This window comes from Amblyomma maculatum, chromosome 3 (assembly GCF_055883805.1).
Source record: "Amblyomma maculatum isolate TAMU_Amacu chromosome 3, ASM5588380v1, whole genome shotgun sequence".
NCBI classification, from domain to species: domain Eukaryota; kingdom Metazoa; phylum Arthropoda; class Arachnida; order Ixodida; family Ixodidae; genus Amblyomma; species Amblyomma maculatum.
Genome location: NC_139346.1, coordinates 54876059 through 54902322, shown reverse-complemented (window position 1 = coordinate 54902322; position 26264 = coordinate 54876059). Strand labels below are relative to the sequence as shown.

The 26264-nt window shown below is 44.7% G+C and overlaps 1 protein-coding gene across 1 annotated transcript in view; it reads left to right on the top strand.

The window, feature by feature from the left end:
- The window catches only part of LOC146194785 (fatty acid synthase-like), a 103841-nt gene that overhangs the window by 48211 nt on the left and 29366 nt on the right, over nucleotides 1-26264 (top strand). The window contains exons 9-14 of the mRNA XM_084596124.1: nucleotides 8047-8276; nucleotides 11400-11603; nucleotides 17866-18123; nucleotides 20624-20840; nucleotides 24353-24607; nucleotides 25846-26019. Coding sequence (XP_084452250.1) covers nucleotides 8047-8276; nucleotides 11400-11603; nucleotides 17866-18123; nucleotides 20624-20840; nucleotides 24353-24607; nucleotides 25846-26019 — 1338 coding nt within the window. The remainder of the gene's footprint in view (nucleotides 1-8046; nucleotides 8277-11399; nucleotides 11604-17865; nucleotides 18124-20623; nucleotides 20841-24352; nucleotides 24608-25845; nucleotides 26020-26264) is intronic.

Sequence of the window (26264 nt, the reverse complement as noted above, 5' to 3'; positions counted from 1 at the left end):
TTGTCGAATGAGAATAGTTGAAGTGTCCTGATTTATGATGTCATATCTAGGTCTGAGCATCAATCACGTCCTGTGTGCTTAGGCCTAGCCTGAAGCCCACTATCTCATGTGGGCAGAGGTTCTCTTCCGTGTATGTAGTGAGTCTCGTTTGTATTACGTGCTCCATCAGCTTTGCTACGCACGCGGTTAGTGAGATGGGTCTCAATTTTTCTCATTTCGGGTCTCTTAGATGTCTCTTAAGAGCAGATAGACGAAAGACTACCCTTCCTCTCCTATCATTTGACTCTCATTGTTTGTTTTTTATCGGCGTTCATTGCCATGCTACATATAATTATAATTAGTTTACAGGAAGGAAAAGGTGCAGTATCTGTCGCACGTTCTCTGACAAGTGTGCGTTTGGACGTTACACCGTCGCTCCTGTCGCGTGGCGTTCCTTGGCGCACGTTCAAGTGTGGGACTGCAGAAGGCAAGAATGCTAGACAAGATGAAACTTCTGGTTGGCCGCTTCAAATTTGACGGCTGGTCACATCACTTCTCAGTCGACTAATCAGTTGCGCTGATCGCGAGGACACCTTTAGTTGACGGCGAAGGTGATGAAGGGTGGCTGTTCTTGGCTCTCCACCACCGCTTAGGTGGTGGACGACGGCTGTTGCGGGGCGCGTCTTTCTCTCTCTCTTCTTTTTTCTCTCTACTTTCTCTCCTGTCAGCACGAGGCAGCGGATGTGGCACAGTTGTATAGCCAGTAGCAGGCCCGTGCATTCTCTTTTCCTTTTTCCTGCAGCCTCAAAAACAACAGTATGAACCATTAAAGGCTTTAGCATTAAAAATCTAGGGTGCACTTTGGACCAGTAAAGTGCAAAGAGGCGAAAGCGTGTGCTGCGCAGTGATTCGAATCCCTCCACTAAGGCCCCTGTCTCTTATTTCGCCCCCACCTTCTTCATTAGGGCTCGGTTAAGCTGTCCGCGGAGAAATGTTACAGATACTGCACCTTTTCTTTCCTGTGGAACCATTTGAAACGGCGGCGGTGGTGAACCTTTTGATTGATTGAATGTCTTTTATTAAACAGGAAGGCTCACGGCCATGGATGGGGATAAAGGGGAGTAGGCAGAATCTTCATTGTTTAGGTCGTCACTCAAATCACATTACTCTAACCAGGCCACTAAGCGAGCCATACTTGGGAAATATCATCTGTGTGTTAGCATCAGTTTCTAGAAGGGAACGGTAGTTCAGGCGGTAGGGTTTGATCTTGGATCCAGTAGAAAATGCAGGGCAATTCCAGAGTAGATGAGATATGCCGCCGCGAGTTAGACTCGTACAGTGGGGGCACGTAATCATTTTCTCCGTATACTGACGCCAGCGGGCCATAATACGTGGCGTGTAAGTCGCATGGGCGATGAGCTTATTCAAAAAGACTTCTTGACTTCGGGTGAGGTGGGTTTTTCTCGTAAAAGGTGGGTCTGGTGTGGCCACCTGCATGCGATGCTGACTGAGGCTACGAAGACTGGTCCGAGTATAGTGCGTAAGGGCAAGCGAAGGGGGGAGTTGCCCGCCCAAGGTTGAATAAGGATGAAGCAAGGGGTGCGGGGAAGTAAATGTGGACATCCCACCTGCCAAGGCAGCCGCTGCGTGTGCCGCCGCATTGCCCCCCGATTCGTCCGCGTAACCTGGTGTCCAGTGAATAGCGACAGTTCTGGTCGCGAGTTTGTGGCGTTTAAGTAGGCGCTGTATGGCCGTAGTTGTTGCATCTTGTGAACCCGGAGTAGCGGTTTTCTTGCAAGCTTCATAGGAATAAGTAAGCATACGTATTGAACCAGTTCCGGTGCAAGGCACTCCTGACAAGGCTCCCCAAATTGCGAGGAGTTCTGCATGAAGAAGGGTACCTTGAGGTAGGTGGCAGGCATAAGCGCCTGAAAGGGAAGGGTTGTCATCGCATACCCAGCCCATAGATGCCAATTCGCTTGTAATCGATGCGCCGGTGTATATGTCAGTCGTATCAGGGATTCGCTCTTGTCGGTGATGGGCAGCGAGAGCTCCCGGGGAATGACGAAATCGCGGTTTATAGGTCGGCGATGGAGGTGTGGCTACTGGCATCTCCCAAAGGGGAAAAGATGCATATAGGGATGGTGTTTTGTCGTTACGCTGTTCATCCCAGGCCAGCATGCGATGCCCTTGGACAGTGTTCTCTAGAGGTATTCGATGACGCGTCTGTGACTCGGTAACGATGGTAGTGAGCGGTGGAAGAGCAGCCAAACGCTCAAGTTCGACTATAGGAGTGTGTTTAGGTAGACCGGTAATAGTGCGTAGTGTTGCGCTATGAAGGCGTTTGACCTTAGCGAAGTCAGTCTTCGACAGTTGGAGGACGGGTGTGCCATAAAGGATTTTTCCGTCCGCCGCTGCTCTAGCCATTGCGCGGCAGGCATGTTGCCGCGCACCGCCGAGCCGGTTGGACAGGCGACGAATAGTATGTAGCAGTGCTGGGCAATGGCATTGTAGCTGATGAACCCATTTCTGGGGACTGTTGCAGCTTGAGGTGGGCAGGCCAAGAATGCGGATTTGCCCATTTGAGGAGGTGATGGTGTTGCCTCCGATGTGAAGATGGATCTGCTTACTGGGGTTGGTTTTATGTTTTCTTCCGATACTAATCAATCCTGTTTTATGTGGTGCGAGTTCGAGGCCAATTTTGGTTAGTGTATCTTCAAGACAAAGAAGGGCCGCCTGAAGTTAAGTCTCCATAGAATATTCGTCTATGTAATCTGCGGCCTCAGTCCAGACGGTAATATCATCGGCATATATAGCGAATCTTGCGCTTGTGCTGATTTCCAGATTCTCGGGGACGCGTGTCATGGCCAAGTTGAACAATATGGGTCCGAGAATGGAGCCCTGAGGTACACCCCTATCCAAGTAATAGGTTTTGGGCACCCATCCCGGTGCTTTGCCATGTAGCTGAATGGGTCTAGATGTCAAAAAGTGCTGATCCAGATTCGGGCACGAGTACTAGGAAACCGTTTGGCGAGTTCTTCCAGGATAACGTCATGGCGAACATTGTCAAAGGCTTTGTGTATATTGACAGCCAGGAAACAGTCAGGTAGCGCTTTACGATGAGCTCTATTCAGAACTCTTCGCAAAAGCCATAGGCAGTCATGCGCTCCGAGGTTAGGGCGGAAGCGGGCTTGAGCTGGATGAAATCCAGGACTGACGTATTCAATGTAGTAACTAATTCGGGTATGCAGCAGGCGCTCGATGCGTTTACAGAGATGTGAAGTCAGGGCGATTGGACGCAAATTACTATAAGTCGAGGGTTTTTGCCAGGTTTAAGGATAGAAAGAATAAGAGAAAGCTTGAGGTTATCCGGTACCGTTCCTGGTCTCCCAGTAAGAATTAATGATGTCGAGAAGGGCATCCTGGGCTGCCGAGTCGAGATTGCGAAGCTCCTGCCAACTGACTCGGTCATGCCCGGGTGTGGCGCGAGCTCGGCCTCTTCCGAGGGCTGCTTGCAAATCTCCCTTTGAGAATGATTGTTGCAGGTCTGGATCAGGGTTTCCGACTGGGAAAATGGAAACTGCAGTGAAGGCGTTAGGCTGGCGCGTGGGAAAAAGGTGCGTATAACTTCATCTTCAGCATCACACAGTTTGCCATTGAGAAGGACATCGGCGAGAGGTGGGGCCCCGCGTGCCTAGCCATTTAGGCCACGAAAGATGCGCCAAAGTTGTGATAGGCCCGGTACTTGTCCAAGACAGTCGCATGTAGAGTGCCAAACCTAACTTTGCAGGTGAAGCTGGTATGCCCGGATAGGCTGTAATTGTCTTCAAAGAAGCACGAGATCTTTGTGACGTTTTCCGAGTGTCTGAAAACGTTGCGTGAGGTGATCTGCGCGACGCCAAAGGTTAGCCAGGTGAGCATCCATGCCAACTGTGGAATCGTCACAGGGGATATATTCGAGAACCTGAGTGCGGGCATCTCGGAGTACAGACAGGAAGGAGTGAATATCCGAGAAGTATGTCGTAGTATTAGCACGAAACTTTTCCCAGTTGAAAAACAAACGTGTTGTCCGAACGCGAAGACATTTACGATTGAGAGTGAGCAAGATGCGCGAGTGATCACTTGTCCAATAATTAGAAAGGACTTCCCAGCGCTGAAGAAGACGCGGTGATGAGAATGTAAGGTCTAGTGTAGTGGTTGCTTGAGAGGGATGGAGACCGATACGGGTCGGCGCGTTATGTTCGTTGCACAAGGTAAGAAGAGTTTGATCAAGGGCGTCATATAGGTGTTTACCATGTTACCAGGCTAAGATGAGCTCCAGTCTGCGTAATGTGCGTTGAAATCTCCGCCAATAAGAATAGGATAAGAATGTGCGGCGTTTTCAAGGTCAGGGAGCCAGGTGGGGGTTCTGCCATGACGTTACATGGCCGGAAATAGGCCGATGCTACGACGAAAGGTTTTTGACCAGGGGGGAAGATTTTTACTGCAGCAATCTCACGAGTGGGAGAGCAAAGGGACTGAAGCGAGAGCTGAGTGGAAGGACAATCGTTTCGGGTTAAGACTTCCGCCTGTCCCTCTGAACGGCCGTTTTTATGTTGGATAGTAGGTGTCTGGTAAGTGCAGTAACCACGAATTTTACAAGGACCATGGATTTCTTGAAGGAGTATGAAAAGAGGAAGGCGCTGAGGCACAAATGTACGAAGGGTAGGACCGTTCTTATTGAAGCTTCTGCAGTTCCATTGAATCCCTTGAGCCACAGTACTTATGAAAGCGGCACAGATTTACGGCGCTTACTATCGTCTGTGAGTGTGGTACGTTGGAACTCCTCAAACATAGTCTGCAGATGGCTCTGCATGGAAGTGAGGGCAGCAATAAGAGTTGCATTAACATCCCTTCGCAGAGTTTTTTCCACCTTCTGTGTCTCTTGGGCAAGTTACTGTCGGATTAGCCCCAGCATGTGGGTATAGGCGGAATCAGACGCTGTGACCGGTTGCGGCCGGCGTGTAGGCGAGCGGCTTTTGCGGCCCTTCTGTGAGCGGCTGCGTTGCGGAGTCTGTGAACGAGTTCGGGTGTCCATTGTTATCTTGTCCTTTCTTATCTTTATCTTGTCCAGACCAGCGTTGGTCTGCTGGCTCAGAAGTACGCATGAGAGACTCCCACGTCTCTGGGGTGTTTGCGTTGTCTGTTTTGTAGTGTGTACAAGTCCACGTTATGTGTATGAGAGTGGCCAAGTTGAGAAGTTATATTGCACATGGGGGCTATCGGTTTCGGAAAGTTCCTGCTGTATAAAAGGGGGTGTGGGAAGCTTCCAGTTCGTAGTTTGCGTCATTGAACGGCCTCGCTTCTTGTTAGATTGCGGTGTGAAGGAGGATATATGCATATTTGGAGTCGGTAGTGCTGGAGTATGTCCGTGTAAGTGGTGAGTAGAGTAGGGTGTGAGATATTCGTGTCTGCGGAAGCAGTGTGGCTGATCATACTCTCGGCTCGGCAGTTGAGATCACGAGCGAGAGTGTGGGCCTGGGCGTTTGCGTTGAGTGACTCGTGGGCTAGAGCCCAAATAAGTAAGCGAAATGTGGAAGAGGGTGCTGTAGAACGTAGAATGTGTAACGCCTGGCAAGAGATACGGCCAGCATCGTAATTGCAAATAGCCTGTTGAGAATCACTGATGGCGACTTTGGTATTAGGGTCGGCTAGCGCTAGCGCAATGGCAACCTCCTCAGCTGCGGTGACTGTTTCTGCATTGCGAATGCTGCAGAGTGTGTACTAGCTGCAATAAAGGGCGAGAGCTACCGCCTACATCGCTGGCATCGATGGATGATAGGAGGCGTCCGTATACTTGACGTCCGGACGTCCGCTGAAGCGTTTCTCGAACTGACGAGCCCGGTCGGCCTGTCTCTCGGCGTGGTGTTTCGATTGCATCGGTTTGGGGAATGGGAGGGATGCGGAGATTTAGGCGATATTCCGGTGTAAGTTCAGTGAAACTTGTGGCCGATCTTGGCGGGGAAATCCAAACTTGCTGCAGTACCGCTTGGCCAGCGTGTGTGAGTGAGAGGCGCTCATACTGGGCGGAGAGGGTTGCTTCGATTAGTTCTCTCACGGTATTGGAGATACCGAGAGCCATGAGCTTATGGGTAGCTGTGAACATGGGAAGATCTAGGGCTGTCTCGTACGCTTTTTGAGGTGATGCCTCTAGCCGTTCGCTTTCGGCACGAGTGAGACGTAAGAAGGGGCCAGAGTAGGTGATGCGGGAGTAGAGGAAAGCTTGAACGAGAAAAAAGGTGCTATGATACTAATCATATCTATACCATAAACTAGGTGATATAAGAGTGCTTTGAATATAACCAGCCATTATACATAGTATTTATTGATTACCAATAAGCATTTGACTCTGTAGAAACCTCAAGATACCTCAAGACCACAAGAAGGCTTGAGATTGTGCCCTACATCCTCCGAATTTCGCCCAACCTCAAAAAATGGGCAAGCAGACATGGCGTGGCTGTCCTTTTCTAGGCTGCTGACAACCGGGAAAGCTGTGCGCACGTATCTGTAGTGCCAAAACCACGTGGATGTAAAAACACTTATGAAACGCCATTTGTGAAGTGGTCCTTTTAAGTGATTTACTTTGTTCCCATGTGACGTGGAAAATTTTATGTCGGCAAAACTGGCCGTTACGTCACTGACCGATTTGAAGAGCACGCCCTAAAACTAAAGAAACTGGATAACAGGTATGCACGTTTAGTTGCGCGCGTGAGTGTAAAGGATTCGTGGCAGGGTTTGGTAGCATGAATATTCTCTGCAGAAATTCAGACCAGACGACTCGTGTTAGTTTAAAAGCCTATCACATAAGGAAGCTTGGCAATGAGTGCATCAGCACCCTGTCCGTAACACTTTTAGACGCTGAATTTCACTATTTTAAATCTTGTAACTGTTGAGAAGAAACAATTGAAAGAAAAAATAAATTTGATTGCTTCTTGCTTGTGCGTGCAAATGCTTTGTTGATTCAATTATCAATTATTGTTATGTCACCCTTCTCCCCTCTTCATGCTCTTTTCGCTGTATATAAAGTCTGCAAATGCCTGGAAAGCATTTTATATTCGATGTTAAAGATTGAACTGTTTAAAGCATGGACATACAGCATGCCAGATGTTTCTTAAGTTACCATTTACCATAGCAACACACTACAATAATCAGGCTTCAACTACGCGTCCAAACCAATAAATAAAAGCTCTGTGAGGACGCATCAAAAGTTTACAGTACGAGCAAAGCTGCTTGCGCTTACGGTAGAGCATGCACCGATGAATGCCGCCTTGCAAGATCACCTAGTCTTGCTTTTTGCGGCGGGGTGTTTCTTCCTTTGTGTGTGCCTTAAGAGTTTTGAAATCTAGCGTCGTCAACCATGACTCGATGCTCGTCGTTTTACCTGGCACTGCGCACATCGGAGAAACAAAAACAAGACCACGGTATTACGCGTAATTTGCAAATACATTATGACTACAAATGGTAACATGAAATGTCTTGGCATTCTTTGTACGCATCTTTCCCATCGCCATCTTCTGAAAGTTTGTCAGATTCCAGAATGTCTTCAGCATTAGTTAAGGTTATTGAATTCTACCAAACCTATTACTTTGCAGTCTTATTCCAGCCTAAATCTTTTCATTTTCATGTAATTATGTTTTTCGCTATTATAATGCCATAATCCTAAAAAGAATACTAAAAAGGTGCAGAGAAAGGAGAATGATTTGTATACTCTGCCGAGTGACGACAGTTCGACGTGCATGAGTGGGCTAGAGTGGAAAAAATGTTATTGAAGTCGAGATTTCAACGGAAACCCTTCTAGTCGGGAATGTACGTTTGGGAGAGGCAAACGACACCGACACCGATCAAGAAAAGGAATACACTAAAAGTATATTTCCGTTCTTTGTCGGTGTCTTTTGCCTCTCTTTCACAAAATGATAAGTTTGAGGCATTCTTACAGCGTTCTTTCACCGTTGCGAAAGTATTGGATAGCCGACATTAACTCGCTTTCTTCTATATTTGTGCAAATGCTTTCTTGTTGCACTTGTTCAGGTCTCACGTGGGAGGAGGCACGAAAACGTTGCCGGGATGGCGTGGTACCAGCTTGCCACAACGCCCAGGACTCTGTGACTGTGTCCGGTTCACCCGATGCGGTAGCTGCCCTAGTGCAAGATTTGAAGGCTCAAAATGTGTTCGCACGAAACGTGGATAGCAGTGGCGTGGCCTTCCACAGCGAGGACATGCACTGCGTCGGACCGCCCCTTCTTGAACGACTTAAGGAGGTAGGCATAAATCAATTTGGTTTAGCATTCAAGTATACTAGGTGCTACACTTGGATCAATACAATGACATCGTGTTCATCGCATGTGAAGGTGCAGGCGGCGCTTAAAGTAATAGATTGTAATTAATTTTTCAGATATTCATTCCCACTGTGTCGCTAGTTAAGAATCATATCTATACATTAATATCAATATATCAGGAGCTCTGCCTTTGATGGACGTGTCGTTCCTAACGATTAATTTAACATTTTTACCCCTCTGTGTTTCTGTGCCAGGCTAAATTGTCCATTATGAACGCAGGAAAAAATGAGCTTAAGGATTCAAAGCACTGGAAAATTGGAACATTTCACTTACTATGTTAATAAAAGGTTTCTCACAATTTTGAGCAGTCCCTTCACACTACTATTAAACAACGCAGCCTATTGGTATACTATGACATCTATTGTTATTTACCTCCTTGCTGTGAGAGCCTAAAATTCTTCAAATTCTGCAAATCCTATCAACATGTGCGTTACAATACGGTACAACTTCCCACGGTTGCCGCGCAAATGAAATGTGTGCCAGAATTTTGAACACATATTTGATGAGAGTTGCCCTTAGTCAAATGTTGATTAAAGTTAAGCTTTGTAAACAACATCGCTGTAAATTATATCACATCAGTTCAGCACTGAAGGCGTCCATTAGGCTACCTTATTTTCCTTAACGTAAATTACAATGTTGCATGCACATTTTCACACATAGGATAAAGAGGAGGCGAATCATCATCGCATGAAGTAATACTATAAGATCTGCCCCCATCCTAGCTAAAATGCATCCAATGTTCTCGCGGGATGTGCGTCATAACCACGCTGTAAAGAAGTAAACTCATCAATTTTGCTTCCGTAGTTATTAACTGCCCTCATTGAGCGGCTTTACATTTTTGCAAGCATGTCTGAAAATCTTTATATCGAAATAGATGTTTCTCTCGATAATAAGCTTCACATGATGAGCGTCAGTCTCTCTATTTTTTTCATCTGAGTAGATTCTTTCACTTCAGTTTGTTCCGTGTGCTGATTCTTCAGCTTATTGCAAAATGTAACAACATCTGCGAAGTGCACTGAAGAGCAGTTGTATAGGGCAAAGAGATGAGAGAAGTTGTTACTATTTAGCGGACTGGTGACATCTTTTCAGCCTGTCAAAGTTTACCTTAAAATTACTCATTTCGACCCGTATCAGTCCCGCCTTATTATTTTTTAAATCTTGCTCGAATCTTCGAGTCAAATTCTTATAAAGCACGCTAACTAGTAGAGTTTTCCACCTTCGCGAAAAGGCAGTATGAACCATCCAGGGATTGTTTCCTTGTTCATATTTATTTTATTTATTTCTCAGAAAGAAATAGAAAGAACTTACATGAGCAGCCGTAACTCTATTGTGAATTGGATTCCTGTCTGCTTGCGGCTCGGAATCTATAGCTAACGCTCGTTCTCAGACATTTCTCAGACGTTCTCAGACAAAGAATTTATCCTCTCCGACACCTGGCAGCTCTCATTGTTCAGAGCTTGTGCTTCTTCGCATCAAATGCCGTTTTCGAAGCCATTTAACTGTTTTTGAAACTGTTGTTCTGACAACTTCCATTCTTCGTGACATTGAAGAAAGGACAGAAATTGCACTCTTGTACCACGTGCGCTTTGATGTAAACATTTCTCAAGTAGGTAAGTCGGTCGATTGTCTCTCAGATAATCAAGAAATCTCTTCAAGGTGAGGATTATAAGTAAAGTAATGTGTGGTACTTCCTGCTGTGGACATGGGAACAAAGTAGCCGCTAATATGTTCCTTCTTGAAATTAATAAAGTTAGGAAAGTGGCAAAGCTAACTCTTGCCCCCGGAGTGTGTGCTAAGAATTCTTAAGTCTTCCTTTTTAGTACGCTAAAATGGCTAAAGCTGAAACCAGCGCTGCTTCACTATTACTACCATTACGTGCCGTTGGTGTTCAATGTGGCCGATTCCTTCAGAAGCAAAAGTTTTCCTGGAACATCGCTATATACGTTGAAAATTATCGCCCGTGGTATGGAATGGGGTGTCTGAGACCTTACAACGCTTAGGGAACAGGGGTGAGCCCTCTACTATGTGACAGGATGCGTTCGCAAAATGAGGCATCGGACTTCTTTTTTGACTTCCATAGCGTACTTTTGAGTCCATTCGTTATTGCTTGCATAGATAGTCAATATTTCATTAATGAGGTGCCTTTAGTGCCTAGAAACAGCTCTGGTAATTCATAGTGCTATTTCCTGTACAATAGGAAGAAGTACACTCTAATTTAGCAGTTGCTAGTGTTGTATTGCGAATCTATAATTAAGACAAGGCAGTCACTTCCTTAGGACACATGCCCATGCATATAAATGAGAAAGAGGCATACTAAGCTTAATATTGACACAGAAGCCATACTAGTGTCGTATTTCATACCGTGTCTCTTTTTCACCTTTCCAACAGCTCAAGCGGTCATCTCGTTGGCAAAGCTTCATTTTCAACTTGACTTTGTGGCAAAACAAATTTGCAGTTACCAGATCGTTCTTCGTCCAGGCATCCAACATGAGTGTCTTTGCTAAAATATTCCTCATTAGAATTTAATACAAACTCATAGAGAACGTACAGTCATAAGAAAAAGTGGTATATAGTACGCAGCTGGATGCCGAGCTTGGGAACCTTGCATCTAAACGCGATCTAGTAACAGTGATAAAGACAGTGACAGTGACACGTGCATGTGAATAAAAAGGAGCAAAGCCATAATTGTCTAGATTCCGGATAGCTGTTGCTAGACAGCTTTTAAATTCAGTTTTCTCTGGCTCCGCCATTGGCTAAATGTTGTGTACCACTTTTGCTCGGGGCTGTACACACCCAGAGTAAAACAAGCTAGCACCGAAATACATACAGAGAAATAAATTTTATGCACCCCGGTAAAAGATTATTCTACTGTCAGATTTAGGCTGTAATTCGCCTTAGCAGGCTTTTTAGGCACCGAATCTCCCAGTGGTAAATTGGGATCGTGAGCTTGGCCTCGCTAAACATGAGAACTCTGAAACTCTGAGCATTACGGCTGTTGAATTATTGCCCGAAGAGATTTCATTGTCAATGCCTGGCAATGCGCAGGTGGTGCCGACACCGAAGCTCCGCAGCCACCGCTGGGTGTGCACATCGCTTCCAGAAGCTCGCTGGCAGGAGCCCTGTGCCGTGATGTCTTCAGCGGAGTACCATGTCAACAATGTCCTCTCACCAGTGCTCTTCTACGAGGCCCTCCAGCATGTGCCGAAAGAAGCAGTGGTAATTGATATCGGCCCACATTGCCTCATGATGGTGAGTACCGTATTTAGTAAAACAGTTTTCACATCATTTACATCTTTATTCTCTCCTCCAATGGTGTTCAGGACTGCAGGATACCGTGATTCACTGTTATCTTCGGCTGTTTGTGCTATTTCAATGAAGGATACAGCGCTTTAAAATATGTCGAGGTTTGGTATAGAAAATGAATTTTCTGGTAAAGCTCCTGTGTGTCCTACATGAGTTAGCATTGAGCGTCTGGAAGTGTATGGCCCAAACGCGCGCCGTCGACAGTGCGCTCTCTGGTTTTTAAAAGGAATAAAGTTCGCGCTAGGCGGTTTCAACAAGATAACTTGGCGAGCGCATCCAGAAAAGCCTCAATAAGGAAAAACAATTTTATTGGATAAGCTTGAGTGGGGACGGCATCCTGACATGCCAGCAAGGCTTCCGATAGGTCTTGACAACCATGCAGTTGCTGAGCTGCCAAACTGCCGAATAAGGCAGACACAAATATATGGCAATCGGGATAACGGCGCAGAATGTAAGTACATTGCTTGAAATCAAAAGTTGGCATCTGAGATACAGAAGTATATTGTAGAAACATGAGCCCCCTCAAAGGACAAATGTAGCCTGAACGCAGTCAGTAAGTGCTCAGGCCGAATAAGTTGCAATTACTTGCTAAGAAACACGCATGAAAATGTCATTCTTAACATGAGTAAGAGAGCTAAAGTTATAACGACGATTACGATAGTCCCTGAAGCGAAAGTTTAGCGAATGTGTTTAAGCATTCTGCGATATATTGGGGCAAATAATTTGAGAGACACTTCTAGGTACATATGTTCAGCTACAAACCACTCTGTTTTTCCTACAAGCCAAAGAGAATTTGACAGAAGAACAGCGAGATGAGTCGAGATCGAGCGGCGCTTAGCTCCTTACTTCTTTCTCTTTGGTTCATGACTCTTTCGTGGCTCACGGCTTCTGACTCGTTTTGCTCGCTTACTTCGGCAACGGCTCCAACGTAACGTGTGCCAACCTTCGAGCAGACGCATAAGAGCGGTGCAGTGCCGAACAGCAGCTAAGTGGATTATTTCTACAAAGGTCTGTGCCCTAACCTAATCGACGTAATCAAGACTCTAAGGTTATAGAATAGCGCAAAAGGTTAGGCACTGCGCCGGTAAAGAAAGAGGAAGTTAAGAATTTCTTTGGAGCTATTTATAGCGTGCAAGCAGCCGTGAGAGCCAGGCAATAACTGCATTTTCATAGAGACAATGCGAATATGTGCTATATAACACCGACACGCTTTGTATCCGTTCTTCCCTGATCTGAAGCTTTCCGGACTATCCAAAGGGAACTTATACTCTTGCAAAAAAGGGGCAGTGAAAGTCAGCAAACCCTTATACTAATAATACAATGCGAGTTGCTTATAAGGTATTTGCAAATTACTTGCTTTATTAATAAGGACCACCTTTGGTTTTATTTGATACAAAATCTTACACTGAAATTTGTAAACGTTACACTGCGTGGGCCATAATTACACTAGAAACCACATTAGAGAAATATCTACTGATATCCTGCCTATACCAACTTTTGATTTCAACTTTCGCTCAGTATGACCATTAACAGTCAGGAACGAAGAATGAAACTTTAGCGTCAAAAAGACAAACGCAGATATAATTGGAGATAACTATAGTAGCCGCCCAGGTCCCACCATCCCCAATGCACGCCGGAATGAAATCATAAGCAATAAATGTATCAGGCATGGAGACATTACCTCTCCAGTGGTTGAAATGCCTGGATCTGAAAGAGTTCAGGTTATGAAGTAATAGACAATACCCAACTGACCTGCGATTCGCAAATGACGTTCACTTCCTAAATAACACATGGTGTAACTGAAAGTCAGGACTAATGGCCTACAAAAGCAAACCACAGGCACAATTGAAACTCTAGACGGCACTTCGGACCACTAAAGGGCAATGAGGCGTAAGCCTTTGTTTCGGACCACTAAAGGGCAATGAGGCGTAAGCCTTTGTTTAAAACGCCGCTGGTTCCTACTTCACTGCGTCTGCTTCTAAACGCTGTGTGGTGCGGCATCTGAGGAAGCACCAAATGAAAGGTTCAGCACGTGCGCTTGATTCGGACGTCCGTAGGTGTCAGCTTCGCATATGCGTGAATCGATTGGTAATGTCATTCGTCATAACCAGGCGAGGCGTCACGAACAATAGTTACCTCATAATGACAAAAGCAGTTGCTGGGTGAGTTGGTGTTTTCGATTATCCATAACTACAGCACAAAAGACAGGACAGAGATGAAGGGACAGCACACAGCGCTGCATCGCTGCAGCGCTGAAGCGCTCTGTCCTGTTTTTGGTCCTGTCGTTTGCGCTGTAGTTATGGCTCATAATGACGTCAGTATGGCTCATGGCGGGCTTGAATACATTCAATGATGACATCACTTCCGGCCATGGCCAATGACGTTACCCAGTGATGACATCACTGGACTCCGCCGGATCTCGCGGTATCCCGCAGAATCTCACGAAGAAGTGAACCACTTCTCTTGGACGCCCGCACGCGAGGACGAACGCGTCTTCATTTAAAGAACCGGAGTAATGATCTGTAGTACCAGGAAACAACAGCATTTCACTATACGGAGCTAGGCGCTGGAAGCATTCAGGAAGTACGTACATACACTTCGGTATGTCGGCGACTGTTCTTTTAAGGCGAAATCCTTTATTGCCCCATGCGGTGTCCGGCCTCCTGTTCTGCCCCACCATAACTGTCAATCATTCTGATGGCCACGCCGGGCACATGAGAAAAGAATCTTAGTTCTCCATGTCTAGCGACAGGCCAGCGCGTTGGCCAGAGACAGCTACCGCTAGTAATGTCAGATAGTGATTGACAATGAGAGTTAGTGGTAGTTAGTGATAGTGACAGTAATGCTGACAGAGATAACTATGACGTAATCAGCTCGTGATGACATGACAAGTGGCGGTCATGATCGAATGTGACGTCATGATGACGTAACATCCGGTCATGTGTGATAACTGAAACTGACGTCATGATGAGGTCAAATTCAGTTGTGACATCACGACTGATCACGACGTCATCAGGCGATTCATGTATATACAAAGCTGACCCCGCCGGGCACCCGATCCAGGCATCCGTGCGACGCCTTTCATTTGACACTTCCTCGAACGCCGCACCGCACAAGATACAAAAGCCGACGCTGTACAGCAAGCAGCTGCGGCGTTTCAAATTAGATTACGGAAAAGAAAAATTGGCAGTGGCTTAACTTGGCTAACCTCCTATAGTCTCCAACGTTGCACACCCGGCGGTAGCTGCGGCTGCAGCCCCATAATTCTTCATACCTGTAACAGCATGTGGCACAACTGCAGCTCCGCGCATGGTAGCTACAGCCTCGCGAGGCGACAGCGCGAGTTGGGGCCCCTGTTTCTGCCGCAGATGAGATGACATTACTCCGGCTGTAGCGCCCCTCGTGGAAGGAGCGCGAGTTAGGCCGCGACTGGTAGCTACCGCCTCGCGAGTTGACGGCGCGAGTTGGAGCCCCTGTTTTTGCTCAGCTGTGCTTGGCGGCGCGCCAAAGGTCACGCTAAAGGTCAAAATGAAAGCAGTACTGCTTTCGCAATAAAAATGCGCAGTATCTGACGCAATGCGCGGACATGGGGCCGTGCCGCAAGGAAAAGGAGGAAGGTGGGAGTGAAAAAAGAAAGAAAGGCATGCCGTATTGGAGGACTTCGGACCTCGCCTCATCGCTGTTTAGTGGTCCAAAGTGCCGCTAGAAGATTTTCCGCATTTCTTTTGAGTTAAATGTTCCCTCTCCGGTGCAAGAGGGAATCGTTTTAAGGTGAAAGCTTTTCTAGGCTCAGGGAACGAAACCCCGTGTGTGAGAGTTGTGCGCGAGATCTCTGCGCGACATCTGTCACATTCTGCGATATTCCGCGAGATTACTTCTTGTCTAGAGTTCCTGCCAACTGCAATCCCACACTGAAACGCTCGCCAAGGAACACCACGTGACAAGAGGAATAGTGTACTGTCCAAACTCTACACTTGCCGAAGAAACTCTGACAGATACTGCGCCTTCCCTTTCCTGTAGACCAAATATAGTTATATGTAGAACTGCAATGAACGTCGACAAGAGACAAACGGTGAGAAGCAAATGATAGGAGAGAAAGGGTACGGTTTCGCCATTCTCCTCTTTAGGTAAGACCCTTTAGTTTTTTGCCGTAGCGCTTCGAGAGACTTTGTGTGCGGCAGCGGTATAGGATTGCACAAGCTTGCCCTGATATGCCTGGAGCAGGTAGGTCAACGCCGCTTGCGGCGGGGGGCTAGCCTGCCACTGATTTTAATCTGTTGTATGCCGTCATTGCACCCGCCACCACTTCGGTGGTGGACGACGGCCGTTGTTGCGGCCACCGGAGCGCGTCTTTTTCTCCCTCTTCCTTTTTCTTCCTTGTCTGTTTACTCTTCTGTCCGCACGAGGCAGCGGAGGTGACTCAGCTACACAGCCAGTAGCAGGCCCGTGCATTTTCTTTTCTTTCTTCCTACAGCCACAACAACAACAACATACAGGATTGCAACGGTGCTCATGCGAGATATACTCGTGTGCGATGTTCATGTGAGCTCAATGTGAGAAATTGTTGTTCCTGTTTTTTCTTTAATGTACGACTTTAATAACCTTTGTTTAATTTTTTTCCTGTATACGAATCAGGGATTCCACACCAAATCAAGTACACAAATGGATAACAGGCAGGTACGGCGCGTCGATGCCGGCCGGGAGAGTGTAATGCCTAGAATAATATGAAAGTGTTGGAACAGATTTTGCAAGTAATCTCCGTTTATAACTGACATTTCGACAATACATAAAGAAAATATCATATTTACCTGTATCATATAACAACTTACATGAGAAGTGAGCAGTGAAGGCTAGTTAAGTAAAATTGAGCGCAGCGTGTAGGGAGTATAAAAGCAATAAAATGGATGTAATTTTGCGAGAGGAGATGTGAGCACGGTGGGCAAGGGAGCATATCTGGATAAATACGACTAAATGCCGAATTCTCGTCGAAATCAAGCAAATATGGGCATGGGCAGGACATATGTGGGCAAGTCATTTTTATCGTAACTGCCGTACGACAAGCCAACCCCCAATGCAATACCCCTTAAATTGGGCCTTTGAGGATTGAGTAAATAAATACATAAATAAATATAATGCGAAGACAATATAAGTGATAGTCTGTGAAGACAATTGTTTGCATTTTTGCAGAAAGCAAGCGTTAAAGGCAGCCGCAGGAACTAAGGCGGAATGATAAAAATAGGAGAATTCTTTCGGCATGAAAGAGCCGCATCTCGCGCGGAATTTGGTTAACTAGGCCCAAATCGGGAAGTCTATGTCCTGCAGAGAGCGTGGTAATGCTTGTTGTTGTGGAATAAGACAATACATGTTAAAGCCCTTGCTGTTAGATCGCAGCTCCCGGAGAAACAGTTCTTCCATACCAAAATTATTCTGCCATCGCAGAACAATTTTGTTAGATCAGCCGTGTGTTGTACTCCTCCTTGTACTGTACCACTGATGTCATCTCGACGTTTACGAGCCCAGTTCGGCAACCAAAAAAGGGAAACTGTAGAAATATAAACATTTTCTCCGCCTATTTTGCATGACCAGCCTACGCTCGGATCAACGTTCAAGTGGACGTCATCTTATGCAATCTAATTCGAAAGGTTGCTTAAAGCCTTGATGCGTGACACACGAACTACCTTTTGCAAAAAAGTTGTTGATTAATTCGCATACTACAGCAGATGTTTCTTGTTCAGTTCAGTTCAGTTCAGTTCAGTCGCTCAGTCGTGTCCGACTCTTCGTGACCCTATGGACCATGTCACGCCACGCTTTCCGGTCTCTCACTATCTTCCTAACATTACATAACTTCATCTGCAGTGCCTCGAGGATGCCATCGAACCATCGCGTTCGCTGCCTACCCCTTCTCCGGCGACCCTCAACCTTTCCCAACATCAAATCTTTCTCCAGCGACTCCTCTCTTTTCATCAGATGACCAAAGTAGCTGAGCTTTAACTTTAGAATTTGACCCTACAATGAGCAGTCATGTTTCTTGTTACACAGAGGAAATTCGGTCTTGCTTGAAAGAATGTAGAGGTTATGTCGTCTTTACAGTCACGCGTAGCGTCTTTCTAGTATTCATTGCAGGAATATCTAAAAATCTACCTCATATCCCTTCTTCATCCCTAAAAGTAAAGGGATTATTTTTTCCGACTTCTCACTACTGACGCAGCCTCTCCTACGGCGTGCATTGGGCTCTGAAGCAAGCTGCGTTGGTCTCATGAAGCGGCACGAGGATAACGTCCCGTTCTTTCTCGGCTCGCTGGGGAAACTTCACACGCTGGGGGTAAAGCTGGACCTTTCTCCACTATACCCACCGGTTCCATTGCCCGTACCGCGTGGCACTCCCAGCATCGCGCACCTGGTCAGCTGGGACCACTCGGAGACGTGGAATGTTCCGCATTGGAGTGACTTCTACACATTAACACAGGCAAGCGAAGGATCGTCATTAGTGTAGTTTCAAAAGGCAGAGAAAGTTCGTAGCTCCGAATAGTATTTATAGCGAAAGAAGATCTCCGTTTGCTAAATATATGCGTTTACGACCATTGAAAAACTTTATTTGCCAATAAATGATAAGTAAATCTCTGAATATTCTTTCGTTATGCGTATTGGACTATAACCCCCGAACGGGTTTGATTGCTTTCTCGTAAATATGACAAGTTTTAAAATACATTTATTACCAAAAAATGACAAAACCCTTAATTGAATATCGTAAGACACTTCATGTTGTCCGAAGCATCCACAGATGGCGCCCTCTATAGCAGCCACGGAGTGTAATAGGAAACGATTTCTAGCCTCACACATTATAGCCATAAGTGAAGCAATCACACACCGAAGAAAATACTAGGCCGCTACCGTGGGCATGAACTACTGGCACAATACCAGAGATGTAATGTGCTGCTCCTTTATTAGTCTATTCATCGCCAAGAAAAAGCATTGCTGAATGTTTCATGACAATAAATTCAGGTGAAACACAGTAGATAACCACACTCGACTGGAAAACCTTTTGGTGATACCGGAGCATCCAATCTAAATTCTTTTTCAAGTTTGTTCTCTTGCACTTTCGCTGCCATACAGAAACCCACACACGAAGTAATGTAACCTTCTGCAATTGAAGGTGGTAATGCTGCTGCACACAACAGGAAATAACTGCGGTTGATTATCTTTGCATAGCAAGCACCATCTTACACGTACAAAAGCTACTCATACTCTATGATGACAGCTGAACACCGTACAAGCATCCACCGAACCTCAGCATGCACCTTATACTCAGTTGATAACATGCCTACATGTGGGTATGCCTAGCTGTACGTTTCTAGTAGTTGCTTTTTAGACAAGGTATAGGAAGTTGGGCACGTAGTATAGGGTGAGCGGGCCCCGTCAGAACAGGGTGCTATTGGCACATGCGCCGAGGGGAGTCTAAATTGATCACCCTCATTTTGTTTAGCCAGTCTTGCTAGGTGGACGGTTCCTACTGTTTTCGCACATGTGGCGCACATTGCGCAGTTTGTATGTCCAGCCTTAGCTTGGCAGAAAATGTGCCGTTACGAAGCATCATCGCAAGCTAACAAGAAGGAAAGCTAACGTAAGAGAAACTCCATATAGAAACTCACATTCTCAAGAACATTCGCAAGCATGCATTAACCGCTGAAATTAACCACTGAAAGTAAACATTTCAAAACATTTCAGATTCCGAACAAGGCAATGAATCACGCATAGCATTCATGCTTGCACGATTGATTTATCTGTATGAGCTCATTCACGATAATATAATATCACGTAGTGGTGACAATGCGTTTGGCGACAGATGAGGAGGCTTGAAATTCACTGAAATAAACTCTTTATTGCGCTCACTTGCACCCTCAAAAGTGCCGTCGTACCGGCCAGCTCTTAAATTAAAGGCGGCGAAGAAACATCTAGATAAAGCCGCAAACGTTGCTCAGCACAACCTGGAACTTTGCAGAAACATGCACGAGTGACCGGAACCTTCGAGACAGATCTCAGCGAATCTAGCGCGACAAAGAAACTGATAAAGCTTTCTAACGAGACAACGATTACGTACAAAGAATACAGAATGAATCCGCATGCCAGAATCAGAGCGATAGGCCGCATGCCGCGGCTGTCTAAAAAAAAGAACAAGCAAAGAGCCGAATAGTTTGCGGCAATACTGATACGATAATATCACTATATACGATATAGGCATATACGATAATATCACTGAACATAAATAAAACGTGTCAATTCTTTGTAGTAGCCGTCATTACAGTTCTATTTTTGGGAGCTATATCAGGGGAAACTACGGCCTTCGCTATTATTTCTTGCTCAAAATGGTGGATTGCAATGCCAACTTTTATGATGGAATGTACCCCGTCACCAATCGTACGGCACTATGTCTTGATCAATTTATTTTTATCATGGGATCAATGCACGACGATCGGATGAAGCAAGTGAATAGGGAGAGAGATAAAAGAGAACGGGAGGAAATGAGACCGTCAGCCATGACATCTCGATGACAGCGTCGCGCTGACTGGTGGAAGCTAGATCATTTGCGCATCGAACACACTTTTTTAAGCTAGAGGCATGAGGAGAAGAATGAAAATATTTACACCATCAGGCGTTTACGCCTTTATTTATACTGTTTAGCGAGCAGTGAAAATATTACTCAAGGAGTGGATGGACACACACGCAATGATAAATAGATTTCCACTGTGTTATTTGGCGTCTTTTTAGGTCTGGCTTTCGTTAAGCTCTAGATTGCCGTTGCCTCTCTAATTAGAATTCTTTTTTTTTTATCTTAAATGCTACCATAGGAATTGGTGTAGTGGCGCTCAAGACACTTAAATCGGTGGTTACCCTTCCGTGGCATGCGTGCTGTGTCAGAAGACGTATAATTTTTATTATGCCGAAATTTACGAGATCCATCCATGCAGTCCTCTGAAAAAGTTACCGAAGTGGATATGGAGGCGAACGCCGAAGACGCCTACTTGGCTGGACACCAGATTGACGGACGTGTGCTGTTCCCTGCAGCCGGGTACGTCATGCTTGCCTGGAAGTTCTTGGCAAAACGCGTCGGCAAGCCCTTCGACGAGCTTCCAGTGGTCCTAGAAGACATCACATTTCATCGGGCCGTAATTATGGAGAAAAGCAGTGAGTCATGCACTTGTTTTTTTTTTTCTTGCGTTGCAAGATTCTCAAGGCCCTTAATGGCAGATCATAGCCTGTATACACTAACACCTATCTAACTCATGAAACTTGCAATGACGTTGTGGCTTCAGGAAGTGTGTGTGGAAGGGGGAGGATAATTGCTTGTGTTTAGACTAATTAAAATATTCGATGGCAAGCTTATTGTGATCATTTTCGTTTTTATATTTCACACTCCTTCTGTAACGTTACCCCTTCGTGAAAAAAGTGTAATTTCTTTTTAAACATATTACGAAGGTATTAAAGATTATTTTAAAGGTGAAGTAATTTAGGGCATTGGGATAAGTGCGTGTGGTAATCACCCCGGACGGTGAGTGCCACGTGAAAGCGAAGCTCATTAAAACTCACATAAGCAAAATATCCTATGTTATTGTTATCTTTACCTGCGTACTCGGACGCCGCCAGTTTCTAACTGCTGGCAAGCTGCTTTAAGAAGGCTATGATGTACCATAGAATGTCATTTAGAAGATATCACTTCAGAACATCGTGATAATGCTTTGTTCTGAAGTTGCCCGCACAATTCACAGGCAGTCCTTTGCTCGGTTTTCTATGAATGACGCAGGTTCTAATACAGACGGGCGTGAATCTCCGTGCGCTACCTATGATACGTACTCATTTAAATTCCTGTGGCTAAAGACAGCGCTAACGCGAGACGAAGGATAGAGAAGAGGGACGTGACGTTGTCCCTCTCTGTGTCCTTCGTCTCGTGTTAGCGCTGCTTTTAGCCACAAGATCATGCACAAATCAGCCCAACTTTCCACCTTGTTAAAATATTATTTAAACTAAACCGAGCATAGATGCCGTCAAATTTATAAAACGGACATCCCAAAAGTCAAAATAAGCAAACTGGGAATTGAATTGTTTGAGCAGAGGCTGGAAATGCTTTTTCTCTATACGTATATATTTGTAGTGTTCTTTTTTACACTCACTATACACGGCAGGGGCTTAATAATACTGTAAATGGATACATAAATAAACGAACACGGACCGAACACAAAAGCATAAGATGATGCTGATGATGACATCGACCATGGCCCCAGTTATCTTTTGCGTCTATGTGTGCCCCTATGTTTTTCTTTTAGGCTTTGTTCCATGCTTCACATGTGTTACCACCTAATATTGAGGAATCAATTGGCAACCGTGGGACCTTTTTAGTTTTTTATTTCACTTTCGCTTCTTATGTTAAACTTATTACTAAATCAAAGTTGGCCTTGCAGAGTAAATGTAGGATGCTCATCAGCTTTTATACAAGACCACGGTTCCTTTAGTGTGTATTTGTAGAAGACACCGTATCTAAAATTTTATTGCTTAATATTGTAATAATCGAGTTCAGTAGCTTTTCATGTCAGTTGAAGTAAATACACAAGAACTTATTAGCCTCTAGGATTTGCTGTTTTTATATTACCGGATGATTTGGAACAAGAAAGGTGTACAGTGATATATGAACCTAAAGGCAAATATTCCTTTTGAATTCCCGATCGAGGAATCAAATAGCAGATAATAGCCACGTACTAAGTGACATAATTATTTAAAGTTTGATCCTTTCCTTGTTTTTATATTATCTTCTATTATTCGTTTACGATTTCTCTAAACAAAGTACATGCGACGATGCAGACGGTATGCGCCTAGATATCTATGTAGTACTAAGTGTATATAGAAAATGTCTGTGATTGTTAACGCACACTTAGTTAACATATTGAGACACGAGATGCCACAACGTAGTGACTGGGGATATGCTGTAATCATTAGTCTGAGATTTAAGTGTACCATGGTAATTTGGAATATTTCATACACTTTCTAAAAGTCACTACTCTGGCTTAATGCATTATTTGCATAATGGCAGCTAACACTTTGGTGTTCGGACTTCAACTTGGACGCATCGCTTGAGGAGCCCCAGCTGTGCTATCATCAATGAAATAGGAGCTTTCGGGTATGAGGAACATGCTCCCAAGTTTCTTGCACGAAATTACCAATTCTAAAACTGCTTGCACATCCGTTTTATGCGAAAAACGCATGTCTACTTTCACAAAATATTATGAGACTTGCTTTGTTGACAGAAGCTAGCACGCGATCGCCTGCCGTACAGAACTTTGCATGTTGGCAAATATTTCGCGCTGAAAGAAACCTTTTAACCTTTTCCCCAGGATAAAAAAGTAACCTAGCGCTTCACAAACAAGAGTACATATTTCTTCATTTCCTACACTGCAAGAAGCAACATCATTTACTGTCAACAGCACAAACGTAAAAAGGTTTGCTTTAATTTCTTAATGAACATCTGAAATGACGATAGAATAAACGACACAATATGTGCATTCTAAATATACTCTTTAAAATACATTATTCAGGACAAATATATAAAGCGAAAGTTTATTAGGGGTATTTACCTTGAACAGGCGTTATTTGGAAAAAACTTTTCCGAAGACCCTGTTCTTACCGTAGCTTTTTGTTTATCTACTTCGCTGGTCGAATTAAGTCGATTATATATGGCTATTCTTCGAGAACAAATTTACCGGACGTCTATGGCCAGTCTTAGCGTATAACACGAATTCAATGTCGGCGGCTGCCTTGCGGATGCAAATTGGTGTGAAAGCACTTTGGCACGGGGGAAATGAACAACCCCTTAGTTTCTACATCGAACATATCCCATATACTCATTAGAATACAGTTTTAAGCTACATCTGTCATTAAAGACCGCGCGACTGTTTTAACAGAACCACACTAACGTGCTGCGTGCATTACGGCTATAGCGTGTCTAACTGCCTTTAAAAGTCCAAGATGGTTCAGCGAACATTTTAATGGAGCTAGCCGACTTAACGCTCCAGCGAACGCGCAGATAGGATGGGGTCTTGGTTCACGACAGAACCCCTGCTTATAAATTGTGCGCAATTTCCGACTCTCATCTGATATCCCATCACTATTATCATCATCAGCCAGACCACCCCTACTGCAGGGCGAAGGCCTCTCCCATATGCGTCCCATTAACCCGGTCCTGTGCTAGCTGCATCCACTTCATTCCGGCAAATTTGTTAACCTCAACTGCTCGATTAACTTTCTACGGCTCACTGCTAATGTTTTCTTTCTTTGGAATCAAATTTGCTATCCTAAGGGGCCTTCGGTTATCCTTTCTTCGCAATATATGCCCTGCCCATGCCCATTTTGTTCTCTTGATTTGAACTAGAATGTCATTTTCATATTTACTTCCAATATCAAGAGTTCCTTCTCTTCATCACCGGTAAAGCCTTTACGCCTCCATAATCTCTACAGGAAAAGGGGGAGGGGTCTTCAAGGCAGCTGAAATGTGAAAAATATAGTTTGCGGCTAGAGACACATAATTTTTCAAATGACTTTATGCATTCATTATATCCTATGGCAGTGTGTAGTTTTCGCAATACGTGTAAACTGCCATGGACGACATTTAGTGCAATATATTGTATTTAATAGGGGAAATTCATTTACAGGGCCTGTACGCTTTTGCGTGAGCATTCTGCGAACCACCGGCGAGTTTGAGATTTCTGAGGGCGGCACTGTGGTGTCGAGTGGCCGGATCCGTTCGGCTGAAGAGGATCAAGAACATCTGAACATGGAGTCACCCACTATCCGCCACGGTGACCTGTCTTACGAGCTTGAAACAGAAGATATCTACAAGGAGCTCAGACTGCGTGGCTACGAGTACGGCAATACTTTCCAGGGCATCATCAAGGCCGACATGAAGCGTAGGTTTTTAGGCCCATAGATTTTCGTTTCCTGTCTATATGTTAGAGGGATCCTTAAGCTATTACACAAGGACCGAGGACATCAGATACAGTGTGGTCATTTGAAGATCGATATTCATATAAAAAGCTCGAATAATCCTGCCAGTTAGATTTTCTTAAAGCGCTAGTTGAGGGCGCCCTTCATCAATGTGAACTCTTATTTTCGCTTTACTACCTTCGTCTAGGTCGCACGAATTTCATAAGAAAATGTGGGTTGCGGTTATATGACAGGGGCGTGCAAATAAGCAGTGCTTGCTAAAAATGCCTCCACAATTGTAAGTGAGCCATCTCTATCGATTCGTGAACCAGTCGCCTCGTACAGCCGATTCCTGTCTTCTTGACGTTGGGCACAGCTGACCACATGAAGAATCAGCCTGGATTCATATTTCATTTAAGATATTTATCCCTAATCCGTGGGATATAGTACAATTGTGACGCGAGCCTTACCGACAAGCAGTTCTCCGTTTGCCTGGGTGATGGAAAGGAAGTGTTTTGTACTTTTTAGAGGACACAATTCTAACGTGCGTTGTGAAATTAGGCAACGATGTTTCATTTCTTAGTCTTTCAAAAATATACTACGTCATGAATTTTTCCATGTTTTGTTATGATCAGCAAGAAAGGTGGCAAGCATATTCTTAGACCAGATGTTGGAAACAAGCCTCCTTTGAGGCTACGCTCTTTAAGAGATTGCGCTTTCTGTCTTATTTGAGCTTATGCGATTTTGCACATTACTTATGTTAAAAAATATTTCATTCAAACTGAGGTTCACCCTTGCGAATTTTATACTGTTATGTGAGATATATTCCACATTAAAGCGTAAATTCGACTTTCGAGGGGAAATGGTTTATAGCGAAGTGTAGAAATTGTGAGTTTCGACTTCAAAAATATTTGTCTGCGCTCACCTTACCTTGTAGCAAAGAATGAAAAATCAATTATAGATTGCAGAGAACAATCTGGCGCTTTATATAAGCAGGCCCTCACTTTTACTAATGTTTTGTCGATAAAAAGTTTTAAATATACGCATTGTTCTAGTTTATGCCTTCGGCTCCTTTATTTATTGCGACAGAAAAGCCATCCTATACTAATACATAAGACAGCTGGGCCAAGTAGTGAGGCTGACGAAACTCTTACATTGATAGCGCTATATATTCTTTCTAAATTCCGACCGACAGTGACTTCCTTATTGTTTTTTTTTCCAGAGCCATACGGCAAGATCAAATGGGAAGGCAACTGGGTAACATTCATGGACGCAATGCTGCAGCTCAGCATTCTTGACACTCCTCAGCGAACTTTGAGGCTCCCCGTGGGAATACAGAGATGCTGGATATATCCAAGTCATCAGATGCAGAGTGTGGAGAATAGTCAAGACACAGGTAATTGTTCAAGAGAGGCCCACAGATAATACTCCTGTGGCTTTTATTACTGGTTTCACACATATCTTATTGTGTTTTATGAGACTGCACAAATTGCTGTTGATTTATTTGAAACCTTATTTTGTTCACCTGAGCACCATGGCATAGATGGAAAGGAAAGACAGTGAGCAGTTCGTGTTTTCACCAATCTTCTATGGTGATCGAAATAGCCTCCAGGTTCGCAGATTACTCGGAATATACCATCT